This window comes from Archocentrus centrarchus, unplaced genomic scaffold, assembly GCF_007364275.1.
Source record: "Archocentrus centrarchus isolate MPI-CPG fArcCen1 unplaced genomic scaffold, fArcCen1 scaffold_29_ctg1, whole genome shotgun sequence".
NCBI classification, from domain to species: Eukaryota; Metazoa; Chordata; class Actinopteri; order Cichliformes; family Cichlidae; genus Archocentrus; species Archocentrus centrarchus.
Window position 1 is genome coordinate 2,400,395 of NW_022060258.1, and position 23,926 is coordinate 2,424,320.

The 23,926-nt window shown below is 41.0% G+C and overlaps 1 protein-coding gene across 1 annotated transcript in view; it reads right to left on the reverse strand.

Moving 5' to 3' along the window:
* The window catches only part of pcbp4 (poly(rC) binding protein 4), a 206,741-nt gene that overhangs the window by 83,039 nt on the left and 99,776 nt on the right, over nucleotides 1-23,926 (reverse strand). Inside the window, exons 3-5 of the mRNA XM_030723841.1 lie at nucleotides 14,040-14,376; nucleotides 11,147-11,170; nucleotides 10,207-10,239 (exon numbers count right to left, since the gene is read on the reverse strand). Of these exons, the coding sequence (XP_030579701.1) occupies nucleotides 10,207-10,239; nucleotides 11,147-11,170; nucleotides 14,040-14,177 (195 nt within the window). The 5' untranslated portion in view covers nucleotides 14,178-14,376. The remainder of the gene's footprint in view (nucleotides 1-10,206; nucleotides 10,240-11,146; nucleotides 11,171-14,039; nucleotides 14,377-23,926) is intronic.

The following is a 23,926-nucleotide window of genomic DNA, read 5'->3' on the forward strand; positions in this document are numbered from 1 at the left end:
TGCTAAGGCGTGTCAGCAAGTGTGAGTCTATCAGCTGGTGATTCAAACTCTTCCAGCAATCAGCTGTGTCTCTTCCACTAACAGCTGATCTCTCCATCACTGAACACTCAGAGAAACAGCCAGCCAGGCAGATACAGACAGAAAGACCGACACTCAGCTGTGTGTGCTTTGACGTCAGCTTGACACAAACCATTTAAGTGTACATCTGCTGTGTGAGCGTGAACATTATTTTCTGCATGTTTTGCAAGAAAAACACCTGCCGCATGTTGGCTTTTAACACTCACAAGGACTGTATATCCATATGTAGTCACTATATGTGACTGAACTATTTTCAGCCTTAAAATGAACGAGCTTTCATGCGTGACATGCAAACCTGTTTATAGTCCAAGTAGCACTGACAATAATGTATGAGAGGGCTTTGGCTGCATGCAGGGAAACAGAACGTCAATCATCTGTTATCTGTTCAGCTCTTGCTCCAAGAAGCTAAGTCATCAGATGATAGCCAGCGGTTTCACAGACTGTTAGTTTATGCTTAAATACCTGCAACATCAATATGCTCAGCATTAACCTTAAGTGAAAATTTGTTGGGCTTATCCACAAATGCTAGCATGCTAACACGCTAAACTGAGTTGGTGATAAATGCAAACATTATATCTGGAAAAGAAGAACATGTTAGCATGTCATGTTTGAACTGATCTGTGCTAATGCTGCGATCAGGTCATACTGGAATTCTAAAAAGTGCCTTTATTGCGAACAATGTTTTTGAAGGGTGCTCTAACGGTCCGAGTGCACAGCGGCATATTTGCAAGTGAGGGTTCCCAGCACTGAGCACATGATCAGTGAGTGACAAACAGTGACACCGTTTACTGACAGATTCTCTCCTTCAACAGTCATGCGTGAGTCTGGCTTCACTTTAGATCAACATGTCAGCTCTAAAGACTTTCAGGAGTTTGCAGAGGAGTGTGTCACAGCAGCTCCTGATTTGAATAAAGCAGCCCAGGCCTTGACTTTATGCAAATAAGGAGTGCGGGACTCAACTCACTGTTTAAAACACAGCACAGAGCTACCACAGTGAACTGAATGACTGGCTACATATAATGAGAAACATGGAAACAACAGATTCTGTGGGCATGCAATAAAAGTCAGTCACAGCTGAGAAAGTAAGAGGTCTGAAACTCTGCGCTGAAAGGCATCAAAGTGCCATCACAAACAAACAGTAGAGCCCTCACGCTGTCAAACAACCACACTTGATACACATATTAAACTCCAAGAACGAGCCTCTAAAAATCAAACTGATTTCAATTTGGCCAGTCGCCTATTTGAAGTCATCTGCTCGTGCACCTTTGCACTGTTGTCAGCGCTGCTATTGTCTTTATATCTGTCAGCAGAAGTCCTGGAATGGCCTTCTGAAATGTATGGTGATCCACTTTCATCTAACTTCACTGTCAATCTAGTAAATAGTGCAGGTGGTGAGTGAAGGCTGTGTTGGTTTGACAAAAAAAAAAAAAAAAAGAATTTTTAATGTGCTGTGAGCTGCCACGAAAATCCACACTGGCACATAACACAGTTTTGACTCCTCACCTCATGCACTGACTTCAGATTTGGAAACGTTGGACTTTTCAACTGAAAACTAAAGCAGCTGCAGCAGCTCCAGCTGAAGATCCAGCTGCCACCAGCCAAGATGATCCCCACACAAAATTCTGGTCAGTTTGAAAAGAAGTCAAGATTTGCTCTCTGCACAAGTTTGAGGTTGGTGGTGAAAGTGCACAGTGCAGTTATAGTTAGAGCACGACTTCCAGGGAGTGATCTAAAAATACAGCCTACTCTCATGGCAAAACATGAGATAGTCATGAAAAATCAATCCGTTTGTCAGCATGACATTGAAACTAACGTATGCTTCATGCCTTCGGCACAAACGTTGCTTAGAAGGGACCTGTCACCCTGGGAACCAAGAAAACATTGAAACAAGTGGCAACTGTTGTATTTTAACAGATCCTTTTTTTTCTGAAGCTAAACAAGAAGATTTGATACCAAAGTCTAGCTGAGCAGTAGTAATGTGATAACAAATATATATGTATAATTTAAATTAAAAGTAAAATCTGTTTGGTTATAGTGCATTAAAATGACACTGTGGCCCCAGTTGTGACCCAGTTATCTGATAGTTTGTGTGAAGATCTGAGATGAAGTTCAGGTTTGTTTACTTTATGTTTATTGATTCTGACAGGACGGCTCTTCAGAGCGAGAAGCACGAGACAGACAGCTGCCATCTTTACACGGAGAAACATGAGACTCTTTCACATCATCAGCTTCTCTCTGACACAAGATTCACCATCTTCAGTTTTGTGGAGGTGTTACTAAAACTCCTGTGCACTAATTTGTATGATGTGTTCATGAAAAACTCGCCCTCTGTGGTGCCTGTGATTACGATAAAGTACAGTTTACTTTGCCTCATGTGCGAATGGTTTGGGTGAATGTGTGTGAGTGTGCATTTCATTTAGTGTGTTGTTTATCGGTCGGATTCACCCCCCTGTTATCCCTCCATTACCCTCTACAGACTGCAGGCTCCTCTCATTGTTATGAAAATAGAACAAATACTCTCTTGTGTGAGTGTGTGCTTTTTGTATGTGTGCATGTGTATGTGTGTGTGTGTGTGCGCACATGAGCACTTTTTTTGTGTGCGCACAGCAATTGGTAATAAAGCAATGATGGAATAATTCTCTCCCACTCTCACGCCATTTATTATCTCAATAAAAATACATTAGCTGGCGTCTCTCTCTCCCCTCCTCCTCAGTCTGTTTATGTCTCTCACTCACCTCCATCCATCCCTCCAACTATCCATCAATCCCTTCACTCTCTGCTTTCCATCCTCTAACCACAATTGTACCCTTCTCTCCCTTCTTTCTCCTCCAAAATTGTCCTCTTTCCTTCAACTGCCCCCCCCCTTCTTTTAGCCTTTCATCTAATCAGTATCAGGAATTTATCGATACCTCCTCCTCCATCCATCACATCCTGCATCCTCCTGTCATTTGTCCGATTCCTCTGCTTAACCTCGACCCTGTCAGTTACCCTCTCTAACCTCCCTTTTGCCTCTCTCTATCTTTCCTTCATCCCTCCTTTGTTTCCTGTCTCTGTCAAAATGTAGCTGAGCTACTTGGAGGAACAGAAGTTTCCAACTTGCCCTGTGTGAGACCTTATTATTATACCCCCCCCCCCCCCCCCCCCATTGACTAGAAATCTGTCTCCATTCTCATCAAAATATAAGAGAAAGTGACGTATTTCCTCACACGTTTGATTAATAAAAAATATACAACGCAGGCTGTTGGCTCTAAATTGCTAACACTACCCAGTCATACGTAAAGTGCTAATGCCAATATGTGACCCACCTGCCACTGGGACACAAACTCCAATACAAGAGCAGTAAATTTAGGTCAGAGTAATGAGCAATAGCACAAATTAACCACCTCCTATTACCAGTTTTAATTCACTTTTTATATGATAAATACATGTATATAAATATGTAACTATGCATACTTGTGAGCAATTTCAAGCTGCATTTCTGTTGTTACTGCAGTTACTACTGTTATTACCCACCTGCAATACCTTCGAGACCCACCAGGGGGCTGTGGCCCACACTTTTGGAACCAGTGCCATAGGGTTAGGGGTTTAGGGGTTGGTTTAATTAAAACCTCACAGATTTATTATGACAGGGTTTATGCTTCAATGAGCTGCTGTTGGGTTATAAGTCACAGTAAAATGCATTTGTGATCTAACTGAACCCAGCAGGGCTCTTAGATCTTCAGCTGGTGGTACTGTGAGGCTGACCCAAACAGAAGGAAGCTTCAATGCTGCGCAAAGAGGGAAACAACTTCCCAATGATGATACTCTCAAATGTCCCATTGATTGATTGGTTTCTTTATTGATCTTGGGTTAAGGAAATTGAAAGTAAAAAAATCTATGAGGTATAATAAAAAACTTCCTGTTGCTTTTTTCCAATCCCTTCCCACAGCTCGTTGATGAGGAGGAATATAAGTCAACCCGTAAACTGACAACGTTACCTTTGGACTCGCTTTACTACTGTGAATTGGTACAGCTTCCATATCACTGACAAGTCCCATTTAGAAAGACTGATTTATCACAGCAGCAGAATATAATCTGACACCCGGACTCTGAGCTCATCACTCCCAAATATGCTACACAGAAACTGGGGAATGATTCGCTTACTGGTGGATACTGGGGTTGGGAAGAAAGAGCAGGCAGGAAGAAGAGTAACAGCAGCAGTGAAATTTCAGAGTGACAGAAGCCTAAAAAGGCTGGGAGGGTGTGATATGAGGTGTACTAATACTAAAGGTATGAGGTGATGAGAGTGCGATGGTGTTTCTTAAGTTTTCTGCCTTTGCTCTGTTTAAAATGATTTTTTTGTTAAATCAATGTAACGTCACTGTGAAGAAAATGACCGAGGCTGTGTTCAGTCGTCAGTCGTGTGTGCTTGTTTCTACTGCCTCTAGATTCACAGCTTTTCTGGTGACAGGTTCTGTGGGGTTGTCGAGTGAAACGTTCATCAGACTGAACATTTAAGAGCACATTCAAGGAGGTGTACTTTACATGAGTGCACCATTTCTGATTTCCTCTCATGAGGACTGTCACGATAAACGAGGTCTAACATATTAGAAATCTTTTATTGTATTGTCAAAAACAGAAGAAATTAGCAGAGCGTCTTGTATTCTTTGACTGTAGGGGCGTTTTTAGTCTGGACACCTTTCAGGATCTACACTAAAAGCAAATGACACACATCTTTGGATATTCACAATCTCCCACTTGTGGGAATCGGGGCTGTCATTATATTCTAGATCTTTCTATTTCCTTTTGCCCCTCCACCCATTTTCCTCTCCCCTCTCTATCTGCTCTTTCTCACCCCTCATTCTTCCCCCTCCAGTCATAATAAGTGCAGCAGTGCGTTGTCTTGCTGTTTCAGCGTGGGGCGGCTGTCTTCATTACTCTTCATTTGGAGCAGAGGAAGGATGGACAGCCATGTCATTCAACTGGATTACTCTGCTCTGTTCTGCTTTATTAGGGAGTCATGCTCCCAGCATGTGTGCATCTGTGTGTGTGTGTGTGTGTGTGTGTTTGTGCGTGTCTGTGTGTGTGTGCGCATGCATCTGTGTGTGTATGTGTGTGTGTGTGTGTGTGTGTGTGTGTGTGTGTGTGTGCCTGTGTGTGTGTGCGCATGCATCTGTGTGTGTATGTGTGTGTGTGTGTGTGTGTGTGTGTGTGTGTGTGTGTATCTGTGTGCGAGAAAGAAAGGGGAGACTGAGTGTGGTAGTGTACTTGCTTGCATGTCTAGGTATGTGTATGTTTGTGTGTGATGCTATCAAGAAGAGCAGCTGCCTGACATTAATGCTTTCACTGACATGATGAAAAGGGACTTATTGCATGCTGAGTCCTCTCCGTGTACATCTGTGCCAAAAGGCTCTTCACAAAACCTGGCATTGTGTGAAAATATAGCCTTGAAACGCTAGATTTCATACGCAGTTCATTAGCACAAATGAACAATGGTCTGTGTGTGTTTTTGATCTGTCAGTTTGCATACAGTGAGTGAGGGACTGAGGCAGCTGGTCAGGGAATAAAGAAGAGTAATGAGAGGAAAACAGAGCTTATGAATCCGGCATTACACTACGCTCAGTGTGGTTTGTCCTTGAGAGGGAAATATCTATATAAATATTCATGCTTCCTGCTCTGTGAATTACACCGTCAGACAGAAATACTCAGGCAAAAACAATCAGTGTTCTTTCCTCTCATTCTCATTCACTTTTTTGTCTTCTCCTCCCTCACTCTTTCCGTGGAGGTGAAACTGGGGGTCATCTGGAGTTTTTGTCTGTTTTTTAGTTTGGTTTTTACTGTGAATTTGGTTCTAGTCAGCATGCACCTTTCATTTGTCGCTTGAATGCAGTTTCTTTTTTAGTTTTAGTACTTTTATTGTGAAAGGTTCACCAGTGCAGTATTCTCTAAGTTATTGTTGCTACACCCTTAACAGGTGGTCCATATTTGTAGCTCTGGTAATGCAACGATACAAAAATTTAAAAAAGAAAAAAGAGCCACGCATTTATTTTCTCTATTTTCAGAATTATTGTAAATGAATTCACAATCATGCATTTCTAGGCTTACTGACCACTTACACCTTTATTAAGGTCACATCTGCACATATAAATAAAATCACCAATTAATCTAACATGCATGTATTGAACTATTACAGTGTACACAGAGGGAACAAAGCAGGATTTGAATGAACCTACTAACCTCTGCACCACTATGTCAACAATATACTAAAGATATACAGAATTTCCATTTAACTTAAGCAGTAAAACACAAATGTAGGACCTTAAAATCTAGAACTCAAATTTCTATTTTACCTGATTTGTTTTTGTATTTTGATAAACACAGAACGTCTCCTGATACTGGACCTTTTTCATCAAGTAAAAAAAAAAAAGTGATGGAACTGCATTTCTGTCAGTCAGTGAACAAAGCTTGAAGCATTGATCTTCTAATGCTGTGCTCACTTTTGGATCCAACAGATCGAGTTTCTACAAAGAGTTTTGTAACCCTCTTCAGAGACCTACAGTCCAGCCATGATCTGACTCTGAGCAAGGCCCTGTTTGCTCTCTCACTGTTTCACTTACGTCTGATGCCATGTTTCCCAAAAGACTGATTAGTCAGCAATGTTCTGCCAGAAACTGGAGGCACAGCCATATTTCAGCCATATTTGGCTGAAAGTTGTTTTAGCTGAACAAGCGTCTGATCAGTCAGTCAAACCCACGTTAGTGCTGTCTGAACACTGCTTCAATAGGAGGAAACAACTCAAGCAAATCTGATCTTTGTACAAAGTTAACATGGTAAATGCCACTAATCTGTTTCAGGCTGACGTGACATATTCCTAATCTGCTCTCAGGTTTTTGCACCATGCTGTATCTGAAAGATGATATATCAACCTGTAATTAATTTAAATGCCATGTAAACACTTTCAGCAGCTAAAGCGCTAAAATATTTCACACGTTTTTGTATTAGGAGTCATATGATAAGCTTGTATTAGATGTGACCTCACTGACTATTCTTTGACATGCTGGGTTTCAGCACCATGGACAGAGCATCTCCCACAGCATTAGATCCATCGCTTCCTCCCTGCTTCCTCCCTGCTTCTAGTATCTACAAATTGTCATATCTATAAAATAACAGTTAATTATTTTTTTCTAAAGAAGATCTTGTGAAATAATTTGCTATTTTATTTAAGACTGTAGTTATTATATTAATGGTAATGACAGAGTAAACAGGGCAAAAACGTAATACTAACCGAGACTGGTGACAAATGTTCATCCATCCATCCATCCATCCGTCCATCCATCCATCCATCCATCCGTCCATCCATCCGTCCATCCATCCAATCAGGGTCCAGGATGCAGACAGAGCTCCCCAGACCTCCCTCTTCCTGGCCAGCTACTCTAGCTCTTCTCTGAGGCGCTCTCTAGCCAGTCAAGAGATGGAATCTGTCCACACTGTGCTGGGTCTGCCTTAAGGTCACCTTCGGGTTGCACATGCACGAAACACCTCACTTAGGAAGGGTTCAGATGCATGAACCACTTCAACTGGCTCCTTCTGATATGGAGAAACAGCATCTACTATGAACTCCTCACCCTATCTCCATTGCTGAACCCGGGCACCCTTCACAGGAAGATCATTTCTGCTGCTTGTGTCCTTGATCTTATTCTTTTGGTCACTACTCAGGCAGGAACATCGACTGACCTGTAAATTAACAACTTCACCATCATGCTCAGCTCTTTTTTCACCACAGAAGTCCAGTGCATTGTTCACGTCACTGCAGATGCTGGATGAAACCATCTGTCAATCCCTTGCTTCCTTCTTCCCCCACTTAGACCCCGAGCTTTAGTTTTTGACTGCAGTCACAAAGTTGTTACATGTCCAGTTACATTCAACTCCCAAGTCTAGCTGACAGCCTTGGTCTTGGCACCAGCATAAACAAACAGGCAAAAGCATGAGAGTTCAGGTTATATAAAATATAAAAATATTATCATATGCACATCTTGTATTGTATATTCATCAGTTCTTCTTTGCCTAAATTCTCATTTTATTTTTCGTGACATTTCACAAGTTAACTTAAAATTCCCCTGACACGTAAGTGAAAACGTAACTCTGCCTCCATCTCTCTCCCTCGTTCACGCTCCCTCCCCCGTTTCTCTGCCTCTCTGGAGTGTTGATTCATGTGCAGTCATCTTCAAACCATTTCTCCTAAGACACACATTTCTAAAATAATTTCTCCCTCCAGAACATATTCATGGGTTAATATTTTACATTCTTCCAGACAAGCAGGGGACTAAACTGAGTACATTTAGACTCATTAAAGCACAGAAACATATTGTTGAAAAACACCGCAAGGTGTTGTGTGACCTAATTTGAAGCTCATTCTGTAGTTAAAAAAAATCTCGGCATAATAATTTCTCACATATTTCAGTGCGCTCGGTGCTGCTGATGAACTGACAGAGAAGCTTTTATTCCGCTTGGCTGGAACTGCAGGGACTCAGGAGTGCTTTTGCAACATAACAATGAGGATTTGGTGACATAATACTTCATCCTTGTTTCTCTAGTGTAATATGAGGTAGCCATTTTAAAATAGGTGCACACACATTAAACTGGTCCATTTCTCTGCATCTCTGCGAGTTTCTTTCTTTTTCGGAATGTTTGCTCAAGGATAATCTGGGCTTTACAGTAACTCTCCTCTGAGAACGCCAGTGTCTTTGTTCACTTATATAAAAACTCTCCGGTATTCCCATCGGGTGTGGAATACATTAAGTCACTGATATGCCTGCGTTCTGCTTTCACTGAGATGAATGAGAGCGTTTGAACTTATAGATCCATATGTTTTAGTATTCATACAGCTGCTGTAAGTGGCCTGATTGCAAATGAAGCCAGGAGAGGTAAGAGAAGGCACTGTTCAAGCAAACAGCAAAGGATGAGCCCAGCCCTCACATAAAATATCATTTTAGTTCTTTTCATTGTTAGTCATCCTGTTAGTTTTAGTCAAGAAGAGCTAAAGGCCCAGACTGTCATGGCTGGGGATCAAACTCATAACAGTTGAACATGTTCTCATCCCAGGGGGGCCAATAATGCTGTTTTGGCGCATGCTGCCTGCGTCTCAATGCACCATTATCAGCTGCTGAGAAACAATGGTGTCATTTTACACACCTACAAAGTCAGTGTTGAGAGGCTGGAGGAGTGCTGGTGTTTATCAGTCAGTTTATCAGGATGTGAACACCAGGGTTCACATCCTGTTTGGACTTTTTTGTTTTGGACTTTGAAAATCCAGCATTATTATCATTCCCAGCATGATTGGGAATGAGAATAGCTTAGCCATTCCCAGCTTCAGCTCCACCGCTGCTTCACTTCACAAACAGACAGTCAAGACCTGGCTGCCTTCCACTCAAGGTTTTCCCAGATGCTCAGCTGGTGAAGACCTAAAACGCAGTGGGGTCATTGCCTGGTTCCAGCAATGCACCACAACATTGTTGGTCCTAAAGTTTGAACCGCTGATGTTAGCTTCTAAAAGCTCCTAAAAGAAGTTTACCAATGATTTGCAGATGTTGCAGATGATTCTGTTTGGCTTCCCATGGAAATCATCCAAACTTCTGTTTTTAAATCCCCTCTTCTCCTCTCTACGGTTCCCCTCTTATCTCACATTTTTGTCTTTGTCACACTCCTCTCATTGTTCCACAGGGTTCCACAGGGGAACTCCTCACCTACACACTTGTTATAATTTTAAAGACATTTGACAGCAGAGAACAGCTAAATATGCAAACTTCAACATCACAGCAGGCAGCCAAAAATACTAAATACACCTTCAGATATTTAAGGTGGGTTCTGAAAATAGGTTCTTGCTCATAGCTGTGGTGAAGATGAAAGCACCTTTCTATTGTATGTACAGTTAAGTTGGAGCAGAAAGCAGCCCTAACAGGATATATAATCACGACTTCTTACTGCTCACAGACTCAGCATAAAGTCACGCAGTGTCATATTGCTTTATATGCTTCAATTAGCAGGATGCATGTGAGCTGCATTCAAAGGGTAGTCATGGGTTAATAGGAGCCAGAGGAAGATGAGAGATGAAGGATCATGTGTGATGGGAGATGGGTGGCCTGGTCTTACCTCTTCTCGTATTCTCTTCACTGTTTCTCCTTTCTGTGGACAAACGAGAGACACATAAATTGCAGTCATCTCTAAACCGTTCACCTGACAGTAAAAAGTGCCTTAATAAAGGTGTATTAGACAAGGCAAATTCAGAATATATAAATGATGATATATACAACTTAAATAAACAATACATTCAGCACCATTTTCTGTTTTTGTTTAAATTGTTGATGTAGTTACACATGGGGAGAAACCTACTTTTACCGAAAGAGAAATAAACAGTGGAGAATACTCGAGGAGTGACTGGAAAATCCAGGTGAGGAAAATGAATCGTCGATGCTTTCTGCCTACTAATCAACAGCCAGCAGGATGCCCCAAGCAGCTTCACTGATGGAGCTTCTCAGCTGCTCAGTGTGCTCGCCGGCTAACAGGTATGACAGTGTGAAACTGTGACTGTGACACAAGTTTGCTAAGCAAGAGGAAATTCGCTCAAGAACATTTTACCCGTGATAAACAAACGGGGCTAATATGGATCATATTTATTTCTGTGGTCTGAGCTGCATAATTATCTCTGCTGACACCTGTCCTCATCGGCCGAGCCTGTTTATGCAAGATAGGATTTCTTTAGCCAACGTCAGCCTGGTAGGCTGGTTAGGCTAGGAGAAACTCTGGAGAGCAGCTCCTTTTCAGTAAGTACAGATCTGAGTGACACGGCCTGACTGAAAATGTTACACACTGTCAATGCACATTTCATGGTAATTTCATCACTAAATGTTATCACGAATGGCAAGTACGTTTCAAAAAAATAAACCCTGAAGATGGCTCTGATTTTCCACTGTTGGTTATAGATGGGAGAGGATTAATTATGTAAGCACTGCAGTCAAATCATTGTTTTCTAACTGCAATCAAAAGTTGCTGAGAACTGGATGAATAATGATGGGAAAGTTTAAAAACTCACCTTTCCGATAATGCTTCCTACTTCCTGCAGAGAAAACACACACAGGAAAGTTAAGATCCTCATAGAAAAATAAAGAAATAAATCAGACTCATCCAGAAGCTCTGCTCATACAGGAAAATCACGTTATCCACAAGTTTCAACACCTGCTTTTTGTGGAGCAGGACGATAATGGTGAGTGAGATATTTTTATGTGCCAACATTTAAATCTGGTCTGTTGACATTTTTATAAAATCGGCAGCATTCTTCTCCTCTTCTATGTCACCAAGGCTTTTTTCTTTTATTTTCTTGCTTTCTGTCATCTAGCAGCAGCAGCAGCAGCACCAAGAGAGCCAACGTGAAAAATAACATCCCAAAGAAAGATAAACAGAAATTCAAAAATCTTTGTAGGAACTGAACAAGACACAATGACATCTGCAGACTTTTATTCAGAGCTTTATAAAGTGCATTCATTTATTACTAAGCTGTGTATAATATACTGTATAAATGTTGCATAGCGGACATAGAACTACTATAAGGCAATGAGCCCCTGGACACACAGGCCCTCATCCCCTCCAGAAAGGGAAAGTGTGCTCAAACTGGAGCTCAACAAAGGCTGCATCTTTTGTAGTTTATTTTGTCACTCTTTATATCTGTTGGTCATTTTCGAAAGAAAGAGTCACATCAAACAGAGGCTCTGGATCAGGGGCCCCTGATCACCTGGGACCCTGGACCTGTTTCCAGTACCCCTCTTCAGTTATAGATCCAGTTTTCCTTCAGTACATTTGTTCTTTCACATTTTAGCATTTTTCTATCCTTGATTACTTAATAAATAAGGTTGAAGAATATACAAGCACAGCGCGCTACACGGTGTGCATCGAAGTGTAATTGTTTTTCCATTCATGAGCATCCAGGCAGTGGCAAAGATGGACGGTTCTCCAGGGTTTGCCAGGCTGAGCCCACGGCTGAAATCTGAGTGGCAGAATAAATGTATTGCTTTTTCTTTTTCCTGTGTGGCAGACAGACAGTATAAAAGATGGATGCAGCTGAGATGTGAAGCCAGTGTGCAAGTTCCTTAAATCTGCATTCTTTCTAATGGCCAGCAGGTGGCGTCTTTTATAGTTGTAAAACGATTTCCTGCTGTATAGAAGTCTATGCAAAAATTATCTTTGGCTCCCCTCGTGTGGGACCTCAGTATACACTTCGCTGATCATTGTATGGGCTTGATCGCAACTGTTGGGTCATATTAAATAAAACATTAAGTTCATTTTATAAATCATGGTCATTCTAAGAGTCAAAGAAAAGGCTTATCCAGGATATGCTCATTGGCTAACAATCTGTCAATCACAAGTCCTTAACCAAAAAAAAAGGTGTAGCAGGGATCCACTAACCAATAGGTGACATCTGTCAAAGAGGCTGACTGATGTCAATGTGTCATCAACCTGGACTGTCTAAATAAGGAGAGTTGATGTTGATGTCCACTTTGATGTTAAGTTGATGTTAAGAACAGAAAGGCAGTGGGGACCCCATGTGCAGACGAGCAGTTAAAACAGGAAGTACAACTAGAGCCATGTGCAGGTAATAGTGACCTCAGCAAGGGTGAGGGGGGGGGGGGGGGGGGGGGGGGGGGGGGGCAGAGTTTAAGATGAGTATAAAAGTGATAATTCAGTAATAACGGATCTCTGGAAGAAAGGATTATACTCAGGTTTCCGTGGCTGGATTCTAATGTATGGACTACAGGAGCCGCTGCCAAACAGCTGTGAGCTGAAAATTGGATTTATATGACTTTTCTTCTTTGCTCGTTCTGCCGTGTTGCATAATGAACTTCAGGGGAACTTGGTGACTTTGAACAGAGTCATTGCTTCCTCTTGGGATTTATAGTCTCCAAGGCCGGGACGAGAGAATTGATCGGACCAGGCAATTATCGGTTCGCTTCTCTCTCTAGGTTCAGTGGTAGTTACCCAGCTTCAGTCCGTATGATTGGTTTAATGATTTGTGAAGTCATTTATCTAGATTGATGATTCAGTGTTTTAATTTGCTTGAGCTGCATGCTTTGTCCCAGCTTAAATAAATACCTACAATTAAAGACCAATTTGTGGACACTGACTATTTGGATTCTTCTTTAACAAAATAAGATACATCTCACATATAATTATTGCAGCTTGTTCTAGTCCATAAAAGAAACAGATCCTACTTTACTGGCCACTAAAGCAAAAATGTAGCAATTCACCAAGTGAACATTTCAACAAGGGGCCAGCTGTCATTAATGGGTGTGGCTGGTAATTGTACCTGACTATTAGAGATGCTCAGTTAAGTGGATTACTAGAGGAAGCAGGGTAGGTACTCGGATGTAGGCATGTCTCCCTGCCATGGGCTTAAACAAGTTTCTGCTGATTCCTATTAGGGTTAATACCCTCTGGGATCAAAGGCTTGAACCCTTTAACAGAGAGCTGGTCCCGACCTCTTACACAGTGGCGACATCCATGTGTTATACTGTCCAAGGTGCCACATTAGGGAAATTATTTGGTCAGTTATTTTTACCATTTGTTTTTGTGGTGTAAAGCTCATGACAGACCTGGCTAAAAAATTAAGTGTTACTTGATGTTACTACAGTTCAATGAGTGCCTCCTTACAGACTTCACTCTGAGTGGGGTGGGCCTGTGCTGGCCTTGTCCACCATGGGATCTGGTGCCTGAAAAAATTTATATTTCATTGGTAGTTTTTGGCCTTTAAATAATATTTAGGACCCTTTTAAAGTTTCTGAATCATCTCCCTTCATCTAAGGTATGGTGCCAGTGCTATAATATAATTATTGTACAGTATCTATTGCAATCATAATTTCTTATTTGTCTGCCTGTTAATTTTTTTAAATAAAAAATTCTGTATTATTAACTTGAATAGTTCAGTCTCTCCTCACCTTTCCGTGCATGAGGAGGCGCAGTGTGAGCGTGACTCCCATGGCGCCGTCTCCAAACTCCTGTTCACAGCTCATGGTAGAGGTGGTGGTGGTGTGGTGGGTGGAGGTGTGGGTGGACTCTGCTGCTGGGAGACGCATGAAGGTCTGAGGCCCCGAGGCGTATGGAGCTCTACAGAACACCACAGAGAACCCTTTGGAGAACCCGGCAAGGAACCCTTGGAGAGCCCTGGAGCTGTGAGAGGGGCAAGGGGAGGTTGGGTTTGGGGTCGGACGGTGGGGCTGTACAGGTGGAGCTGGTGTCAGGGGTGGGATTTATCCTCGCTCCTGTTTCTCTTCTCTGTGGGAAGAAGAACAACATCTGAGTATGTGACTGTTTCTAATCCACATTCTCCTTATACAGTATATAAGTGTCTTTATTCAGACCTGATGAGACTAAATCTGTATTTGCTGAGCAACAGCCCTCACTGACACTTTATTTTTCTCTTACTTCTCGTGACTGTATCCAGAGTGTCTTACTAAACAGAACACAATAGGAAACAAGTCTTTTCAGTGTGTAAGAATTGCTGTAATGGGCGTTGATAGATATGACTCAGCAGTTACAGATTCAGAAATTACAAGAAGACTGAAACAAAGTGAGCCGAGAGACTCTGAGACTTCGAATGGAAGTACCTCCATCTCACCCTGTCCCTAACATCCTGCTCTCCTCCACTACATTCATGTGCTGGTGTCTGCATCTACAGCAGGAAGTATTACAGTTTCACATTTTGATTAACTCATTATGCTTACCAGTATTTTTATGACACATTTGAACTATTTATATTAATAACTGTGATAACAGTTCATATAAACAGATATTTTTATCCCTTTCACTGTCTAAATTCCTGTTTATGTTGAGTATTATTTTTGAGTTTTCCTCCAGACTTGCAGTGTTGAAGGCAAAGCTCACACAGTGTGAAAGCAGAGGCTGTAAATCCTTCAACAAGCTGAGTAACAAACACTGTCAGCCACTCATTTCCACCCATGCTGCAGCACGTTGGCGAGCACAGAGCCGAGTGTGGCTGTGAATGTATACAGGCGATTTACAGTTAGAAACTCTCTCTGTTGTAAACAGCAGTACTGTTCTTCTATAGCCACGAGGTCTACAAGGCATTTCATTGATTCAACATCCTCGGCAGCACCGCGGGAGTAAGCCGACTCCAGCGCCACGCGAGGTGTGGAAATTAACATAATTTCTCAAGTGTCAGAAGCTAGTCAACAAGTCAGCGCTGTAATTTAAAAATTAATTGGGAACTCTGTTTAAAAAAGCTTAGAGAGCTGAATTAAATAAGCTTCTGGCCACAGAAGTGCCACTCAAGCATGATGATACTTAAGCATTTCCTTTTAACGCGAAACAGAAAGAAAAACAGAGAGAAGACCTCCGCCATTCCTGCACACCGGAGAGTCATATCCACCCTCCTGTGTGTTCCTTGTTGTACACAGATAGGCAACTATGTGTGTTGCACACATGACTATATGTACATGTTGTACTTTGATCATTTTTGAGTAAGCGCATATGTTTTTCTTAAGCATCTTTCCCTGTTTGTGTGTGCACTGTCTGGAGAGCACACATACATTCAGGCATCTGTCACTATGCCAACCAGCTCTGTGGGTAACTGGAGGTATGAAGATGAATAAAAAAGGTGTGTATACATGATTGGCATGTGTGTGTGTGTGCGTGTGTGTGTGTGTGTGTGTGTTGATGGCTTGTTGTGAAGTTTATAATGTGCATTTCTGTGCAAGTACCAACCCTCACATCTCTATCTGCACTGTGAGCATCTGCATCTCCCAATCTCATAAAAAATACACATTCTGAGCCAAAGTAGGTCACAAATGTAATGCAGGCTGTCTGGCATGCAAAGCGAGCAGCATCTCATGACAATGCAACACTCATTCTCTGTCTCACACACACACACACACACACACACACACACACACACACACACACACACACACACACACACACACACACACACACACACACACACACACACACACACACACGCACACACAGGCCACTCTAACTTCAGAAAGACCATTTGAGCAGAGACAACAGTTAAAATAAGAGGGAGTGACAGAAAGGAGTGGGGGGGGGGTGACAGTAGATGGTTTACACGGCCTCCCGCTGAGTGAGACGAGCGGCTGTCAAAGCATCGTTTTACCGATGAACTCAGTTATCCGCTGCATAGGTCGAGTGTTTGCTTCTCTGCGCAGCCATTAAAACTCTCTGTTCTGAAATTTGTGTATTCTTGTGCAGTGTGTTGGATATGAGCATGTGTGTGAACTGAAGTGTACAGCTGCATGAGTGCATGCATTTGAGAGGATGGATTTACTTTTGTGTGTGTGTGTGTGTGTGTGTGTGTGTGGGCGAGAGAGAGAGAGCGAGAAAGAGGGAGAAAGAAGGAGAGAGATGCAAATACAGAACATATGAATTATTGAAGTTCTTTCAGATGCTTCAGTACTGGGTTAAAAACCAGGCTTACCCATCCCCCTTTGAGTCATGCTTTACTGTACACACACACACACACACACACACAGTGGTCCTGTCCTTGTAGAAATGGACCCGGGGGAATGAGCCATGAATCAGCCATGCATGAGGTCAGTGCTGAGATACTGTGTGTAGGTTTTTGCTTGTATTGCTCACATTTTAGGGACTCATCTCTGAAATAGCATCCATGAGTTTAACCTGATGTCCACGAGGAAAATCATTCATATGCAACTCATTTCTGTGGCTAATCTTTTACCATCAAACCACCTGGATTTATATTTTTGTCCTTAATGCTTTATAACTTTATATAGAAACCTCACAGTTCTAGGCCTAAACTGAAGAATAAATATATGTAGACAGTACTTTATCACCATAAATATTTCGGGCACTGAATACATGGCCTTCTTTAGAAAATAATACCGTACTTAATGATCAGCTCGTTTTACACTGGGCTTACTAAAATTGGAATACACACTTCTTGTCCACAAATATCACACATGTCGTGCTGATTTGCAAAAGTACTAAATTCTGGATGCATAAATGGTTTAGGGATATTACGCATCACAACAATTATGTTACATGTTTGTACAGTGTTTCCAGACAGCTTGATTTAATCTTTAACGATATTCAGTGCCAGTTTAATTCCTTCTCTCAGCTTTGCATCTTTATTTAATGATGATCTGGTCACATGATTGCAGTCTGTACTGCAGCAGCTACCACAAACATACAAAGGCATTGGACTTATCAGTCTTATCTTATAAGTTGATGATTTTGGTTTCCACTGAATATTGTTACATTATTTTGTTGTTAAACTTGGTGAATTATTTCTTTGTTGGCAATAAATCTCATACTGTTGGAAAGCCTCTTTATTCCCCTTACATGAGCCAAATTTATAAGGAAAACGCATTTGTGGGTCGAGCAGCAGAGTTGAGTATGTGGGTCGCTTTTATAATGTACACAAAAGAAAAAATATAATGCCCAGCCTTTCTTATTGTAGAGTCTTTACCGTACAATATAAAGCACCTTGAGGCGACTGTTGTGATTCAGGGCAATATTAATAAAACAGAATTGAACTGAATTATAATGTATGATGTCAGAGGAAGCAGGTTTTCCCTCTCTCTGACATCATAAAGTGTCTCACACACAAAAAAACTGTGACACTGAGCGTTCAGAGCAGTCTGCAGTCTGAGCGATGAGCTCTCAGGGATTACTTTTAAGTACACCAGCCTCATTATTTGAATGTAGGCCATGTTTAATATGAGCATCCACCACTGGAACATAAGAAATATAACAGGAAATAAAGGATCTGGATTTCTTTCATCTTGGATTATTCTCTGGAAAGTGAATCTAAGTTAATGCAGCATCCTGAGTGAAATAAATATTACTGTATAAATAGAACTTGTGGGAGAAAACTAAGAGCATGATGAGGTGATGATGAGGATATGGAGGATGATGATGTAAGTCATCTGCCTTCTGCAGATCCTGTCGTTCTGTGTATGTGTGAGAAAAGATTTTTCTTCTTGTTCTTCCTCCAGTGTAGAAACGCAGCCTCAGCCTCCATCACTGAAATGACTGCAATCACTCTGAACTCTTGGCCTTGTAAAGAGACAGCTTGTGTTGGAGCTGCTCAGCAGCAATGATAACTGCTTTGCTGGAGCTCTGCAATCACAGAGGAAAGTGATCATTTTGATTAGTTTGTTTGTTCCCATTGTGGAACTGAGGGCTAAATGCAACAGTTTGTCTCAATATGCTTTTTCAAGATGAAGAAACCAGACAGAGAAATGGCTGAATAGATTTGTTTGGAAGGACAAACTACACAATGAGTACTTAAAATACATAATAAAATATTTACTACCACTTTGATTCCATTTATATGGGAAAAAAATTGTTATTGGCATGTATGAAATATGTTCAATTGTGCTGAAACTGTGTTTATGCTTTCATTTATATTTGAGATAAACATAAAAGTCAATATGTATCCTAATAAAACCACTTTGCTTGTATATTAGCTTTAGCTAAACAAAGGAGGCTACTGACAGCAAGTTCTGTTTTACAAGGACTTCCTGTTACAACACATTTAAAATATGAAAAAACACAGAACACATAATATAGATATAAGATTAAAAATTATTAACAGGGATTAGTTACTCTAATTGTCTTCTGCTGACGGTTCCACTTGAGTTGGGATTCAGGAATTAAATGCCAGTTTTCCAGCTTCAGTATTTCTGTGATGGTTTCCAAAGACAAAATGGTCTCAGAGCCCTGCTGAGTCGATCTACATTAAAAACGTGACACTCAAGAAGATTATGAATAAGACCTCTGTAGATAAACAAATACATTAACAAAAAATGCAGTGCTGCCTTCTTTCTGCTGGTGGATCAACAGAGATATGCAGTAAATCAATTTGATTTCTACTGCACACTGCATGTTATTCAAATTCCCTCAGATATTGCATAAAGCAATAATATTGTGCTGCTTTTCTATCATAATGTGTATTATTTAGAACAAAGACAGATTAGAAAGAAAGATTTCTCTCCAGGTTCCTGTTCCATTTATTCCTAGAAATACTTCATTTCATCTAATGAATTGGTATCTGCTGGGGAGCAGCTCAAAGGCGTACCCTCCGACGGGGCAGGCAGGGCAGCGCTCCAGGGCCCAGAAGGCAAGAGTGACCCCTGCTCATTACATGGCACGTGTACGCTGGCTGTGTTAAGTTACAGCTGGACAGATTCCTCTATATGTTTAAGTCATAGCTCTGCCTTGTGAACCAAAGTCTAACTTTATTCATGCAGTATACATTTTTCTCATGAACTGAATTTTAGCTGCAAACATTTATTCAACCATCCCAACAATCCACTGATTAACAACAAGCCTCTTTTCTGAAATGTTCTGATGGCAAGGGGCATGCTGGGAAGTGCATTATTTGTACTTTGTCTGTTGACATCAACTGTGCCACAATTTGTGCTTAAGAGAGTGTCTTATAGCGCATTAGCGCAGCAGTGTCATAAATTATGTTTAGCCAAAGCAAAAAAGGGAGAGAGCAGGATGAGTATACCACCAGGTCTTTGGATTTGAGCAGAGCTGTCAAGGCCCAAAAGGTCTGCTGGGTGAGTAGTTTGTGTTTTTGTAGGAGGACTGAAACAATGATCCACATTGAGGAACTGTATGAATGAGCATGCTCATTTGGTACTGTCAGCCTGTGGGGACCTGTGGTTAATGGGCTGCTGTCTTTTGTTTCATGCTCATAGACATTACAGCGGTTTGGGGATTGCGTTAGCCCAGTTAAAGAAGACGGTGTGCGTTTATAGCATGAGCTTAAACACAAAGCACTCAGAGCACAAACCTGTGCCAAGGCAGTGCCCTCTCTGCCAGTACTTCCTTCTAAGTGAATAGTACCGTATTTGTATATATTCATTTTGTTTTCTTTGTTCTTTTTAAAAGTACTTTTAAGATTTGCAATGCAGCAAAAATCAAATGTTTACTCTGATTACACAAACATTATGTAGGAGTAGCAAATGGATAATAATGGATCTGTAAATAACTGGACGTGAATAACTTGATCTTATTATATAATATTTTACTACAGTATATTTCTAACTAAGCAGGCAGCTCATTCTCTTTCTGCTGACAATACTTTATTTACAGACGCATTTTGGGGTCAACTTAAAAGAAAGGCAGATGAAAAATGTAAAAGTGAGGTCAGAGGTCAAATGTGGCATGATATTTGAAATCTTTATATGGTACTTTCTGTATGTTGACACTACACACCACACTTCATAATCATCAATCAGTTTCTAACCTATAAGCTTTTTGTCTATTTTGGACCAATAAATCATGAAGTTGACTATGAACTTTTCAATAATGTTTACAGACAGATACGAATGCAAACCTCGAATAAATGTGTTCATCCCCCCGATCTCTGACTGTGGTTGTTGTCCATGGTGCTGATCAGAACCTGGAATGGCACTACTGATATTACTGATTATTGCTATATGCTGTTATTTTGGTATTTACACAGTGTGTGTGTGTGTGTGCGTGCGTGTGCGTATGTGTGTGTGTCTGTGTGTGTGTGTGTGTGTGTGTCTGTGCCGTCTTCCTGGGGGGCTAACACAGAGTTGTTACACCTGTGAAGTAGCTACTTAAACGTAAAAATAAATAACGGCTTTTGTTGTTATCAGTTAAATAAAATACTGAAATGCAGAAAAAAATAATCATCCTCTTGTTTTGCATCTCTCTTTGCATGAATCTCTTCTTTTGGTGGATATCTTTCAGTATTCAAGTATATTTTTCTCCTGAAAGCAGAAAAGGGCTCTGACAGGAACGCACACAGTAAAACCTGTTTGCAATTCAACAAACTTTTTTGCTTGGTTTTGACATCAAGCATTTTAATCTCCAAGGCTGATGCTAACTTAGAAGTGTCAATAAATGCAGTTCCTCCACTGCTGGCTCCAAAACTCAGTCCGTCTCCACAGACTCGCATGATAAAATGCCCAACGTTACAGCTGAAATAAACATGCTTACAGCCTTTTCTTCATAACTCACCAGGTGGATGGTGACATTGGCGGTTGTAGCTGTTAGCTGTCTGGTTGGCTTCACCTCAGCTAACTGAGTCCCTGAACTGGACCTCTAGACTGTGTTTGTGCTGTTGGAGCCTTTTGGAGCATTTTTAATGCAATTATCTGACCAATAATAAGGCTTTTATGGCTTCAGTGGACCGAAAGTTTAGTGTTTTATTAGTCTGTTAACTGATTAGCAAGTATAGTTGTCAGTATGGTACACCCATAGAATTCACAGATGCAGCTTGCTAACCAAGCTAGCTAGCATTAGCTGATCACTTGTCCAAAATTGGTCACTACTGGCTAAAAAAAAAAACATTGGCAGTTAAAATGCTAACACTGAGATCTGAAAATGTGACGTACATAAGCCAACGGATCACATCACAGTGGCTGCATCGCCCCGTGTCACTTTTAGCAACATTAATAAAGTTCTAATAGCGTTCATGGGTACCGCTGCGGATTTTATGACATGCTTCAGAATAAATGAATAATGTGAGCTGTAACTATTCATTTTGAATAACTGTTGCTTTAGCTCTTAGTTAAGTTTGGCAGGCTGATCATGTTTTTGATTGAACAGATTTTATTTGGATAAAATCCACATTCATCAGAGTTTCCTTTTTGACAAAAAGCATAAATTTTTCGCAATGAGAAATGGAACGAACACCCTGGAGAGGATCTTTGAAACTCAAAAAACTGACATGTGCCAAAGAATAAGAATTATTAGGATTGTGGTCCTATTTGTGCAACATTTTAGTCCTTTGTAAACATGTGGTGCACACCTCTCTCCCTGCTGAGTGTGACTGCAGTATTATTTCAGAACAACACTGTAGATGAAATCTTGTCTCTCAAATTATACCCTGATCCATCAACGTGCTGCCCCCCCCCTTTCCCCCATCAACCAGTTTCCCACTGGACTCAGCCTTTCGTATCAGTGACTCCAAAACAAGACAAGGAAACTGTTCTGAAAGAAACAACCAGACAGAACGGGGAAGTCGGCATGTGCATGAACATGAAACAGAAAGAAAGAGCGATGAAAAATGAGGAAACAACAAACAAACTGTAGAAGAAGAGGAACAGAACGAGGCGGGGGAGGAAATCAGAGACAAAACAAAGAGGCGGAACGCACTCGGAATATGTTTCTCGGACATAAGCTAAATGATTGTATTGGATTTGATTACCAGGTGGGCAGGCCTGATTAATTCTGGCCAGCAACAACTCATTTCTAAAAAGTGATTGGATTAAATGCTGAGTCCACAACTCATTCTTTAAAGCTGATTGGATTAAAACTGCAGCCGGCTGATTTAAATCATGTCGTCGGTCAACTGCGATGTCAAGGACGACCTCTCTCTGTGGCTGCAGATCAACTGCCTGCTGGGTGTGTTGTGTGTGTGTGTGTGTGTGTGTGTGTGTGTGTGTGAATGTGCATCTTTGTGTGTTTCCATTGCTGAAGTCATGACCTCACTTCCTATATAATGGTGTACAAAAATATAGATTTTTTTAAATACATATTGATGCAAAATTTAAAAAAGGTTTGTTTTCATTTCCCACAGGATTAAATCATCAATATCACTTGCACGTGCACACACACCACATCACATTGCCTCACCCCTCAACCCACCATATTGTATCATAGACTTAGTTATATAGATTTACACAATGCATTTTAACAATAATCAAAATTTTGTGACACTTTCCTTGTGGTCCACTAGCTTCGGTAACTTTGTGAGGTCTCATTCAGAATTTCTTTTAATCTGTGGAAAAAAATGAAGAGAAAAACAGCACACTGGCCAGTTCTCATTCCCAGGATGCCAAATGCTGCCCTTTGTTTTGATGCCACTGGCATCTCAAAGACACACACAAGGTAATCTTTGGAGTCTCCCTCCCCTGAAGCACCAGATTTATGGCTGTAGTGAAACTTGTCACACTTGCTGAGTCCTTTCTGTTGTACTGGGTAAGCAACACTTTTTAAAATGCAGGGTCAGTGTTGTGAATGGGTTTATGTTTATTTTAACTCCAAACCAAATTTGTATCCTAAACCTAAACAGGTCATTTTTACTGCCTAAACCACAGATTGTAAACAACCCAGTTCATATTTATTTGTTATTACATATGACAGTGGGATTTTTAATGAGGTTTTGAGCATCAGTAGAAGACTGTGTGAGAGCACAGTGTCTTCAGTTGAGCAGCGATGGGTGTCTCTTTATGCTAAGGCATGCGTCCTCCTGTTTTCTCTCCTCCTGTGACCTGAAAGTTGTTCTCTCTCTGCCATCGTGGAGAATCTTGGAGAAGACAAAAGCCTTTTATTAAGTGGATGATGTATAATGTTAAAAAAAAGAGAAAAAAAAATCAATATGTGCACATTTGTATGTCCTGTGTAAGAAAGCATGAATTCAAGTAAATAAATAGTCTGCAAAGTCAAATTAGAAAATAAGAAAGCAATGTTAAATAAATCAGCAACTCTAATAATGTTATTTAAATATGGTTATATATAATCAGTTATTGCACTCACATGAAGGAACTCCTATGTTTTTATGCATGAAACAGTGTTTCGCTTGGTGTGGTGTGTGCACTTGTGTGGCATCAGAAGATGATGTCATTGCATTGGATGGCTGAATAGTGACATCATTACTGGCGTATGTGTAAGAGAGAGGCTGACATCATTGCCTACCCGTGTGTATGCCACATGTGAGTGAGGGTGGCACCAGTCTCTATTTAAAGACTACAGAATCTACGGAACAGAGGAGGACCCCTCCTCGGGAGCAGAGACAGAAGGAGAAGGTAAAAGGAGTCTTTGAGACAGGAGGCGG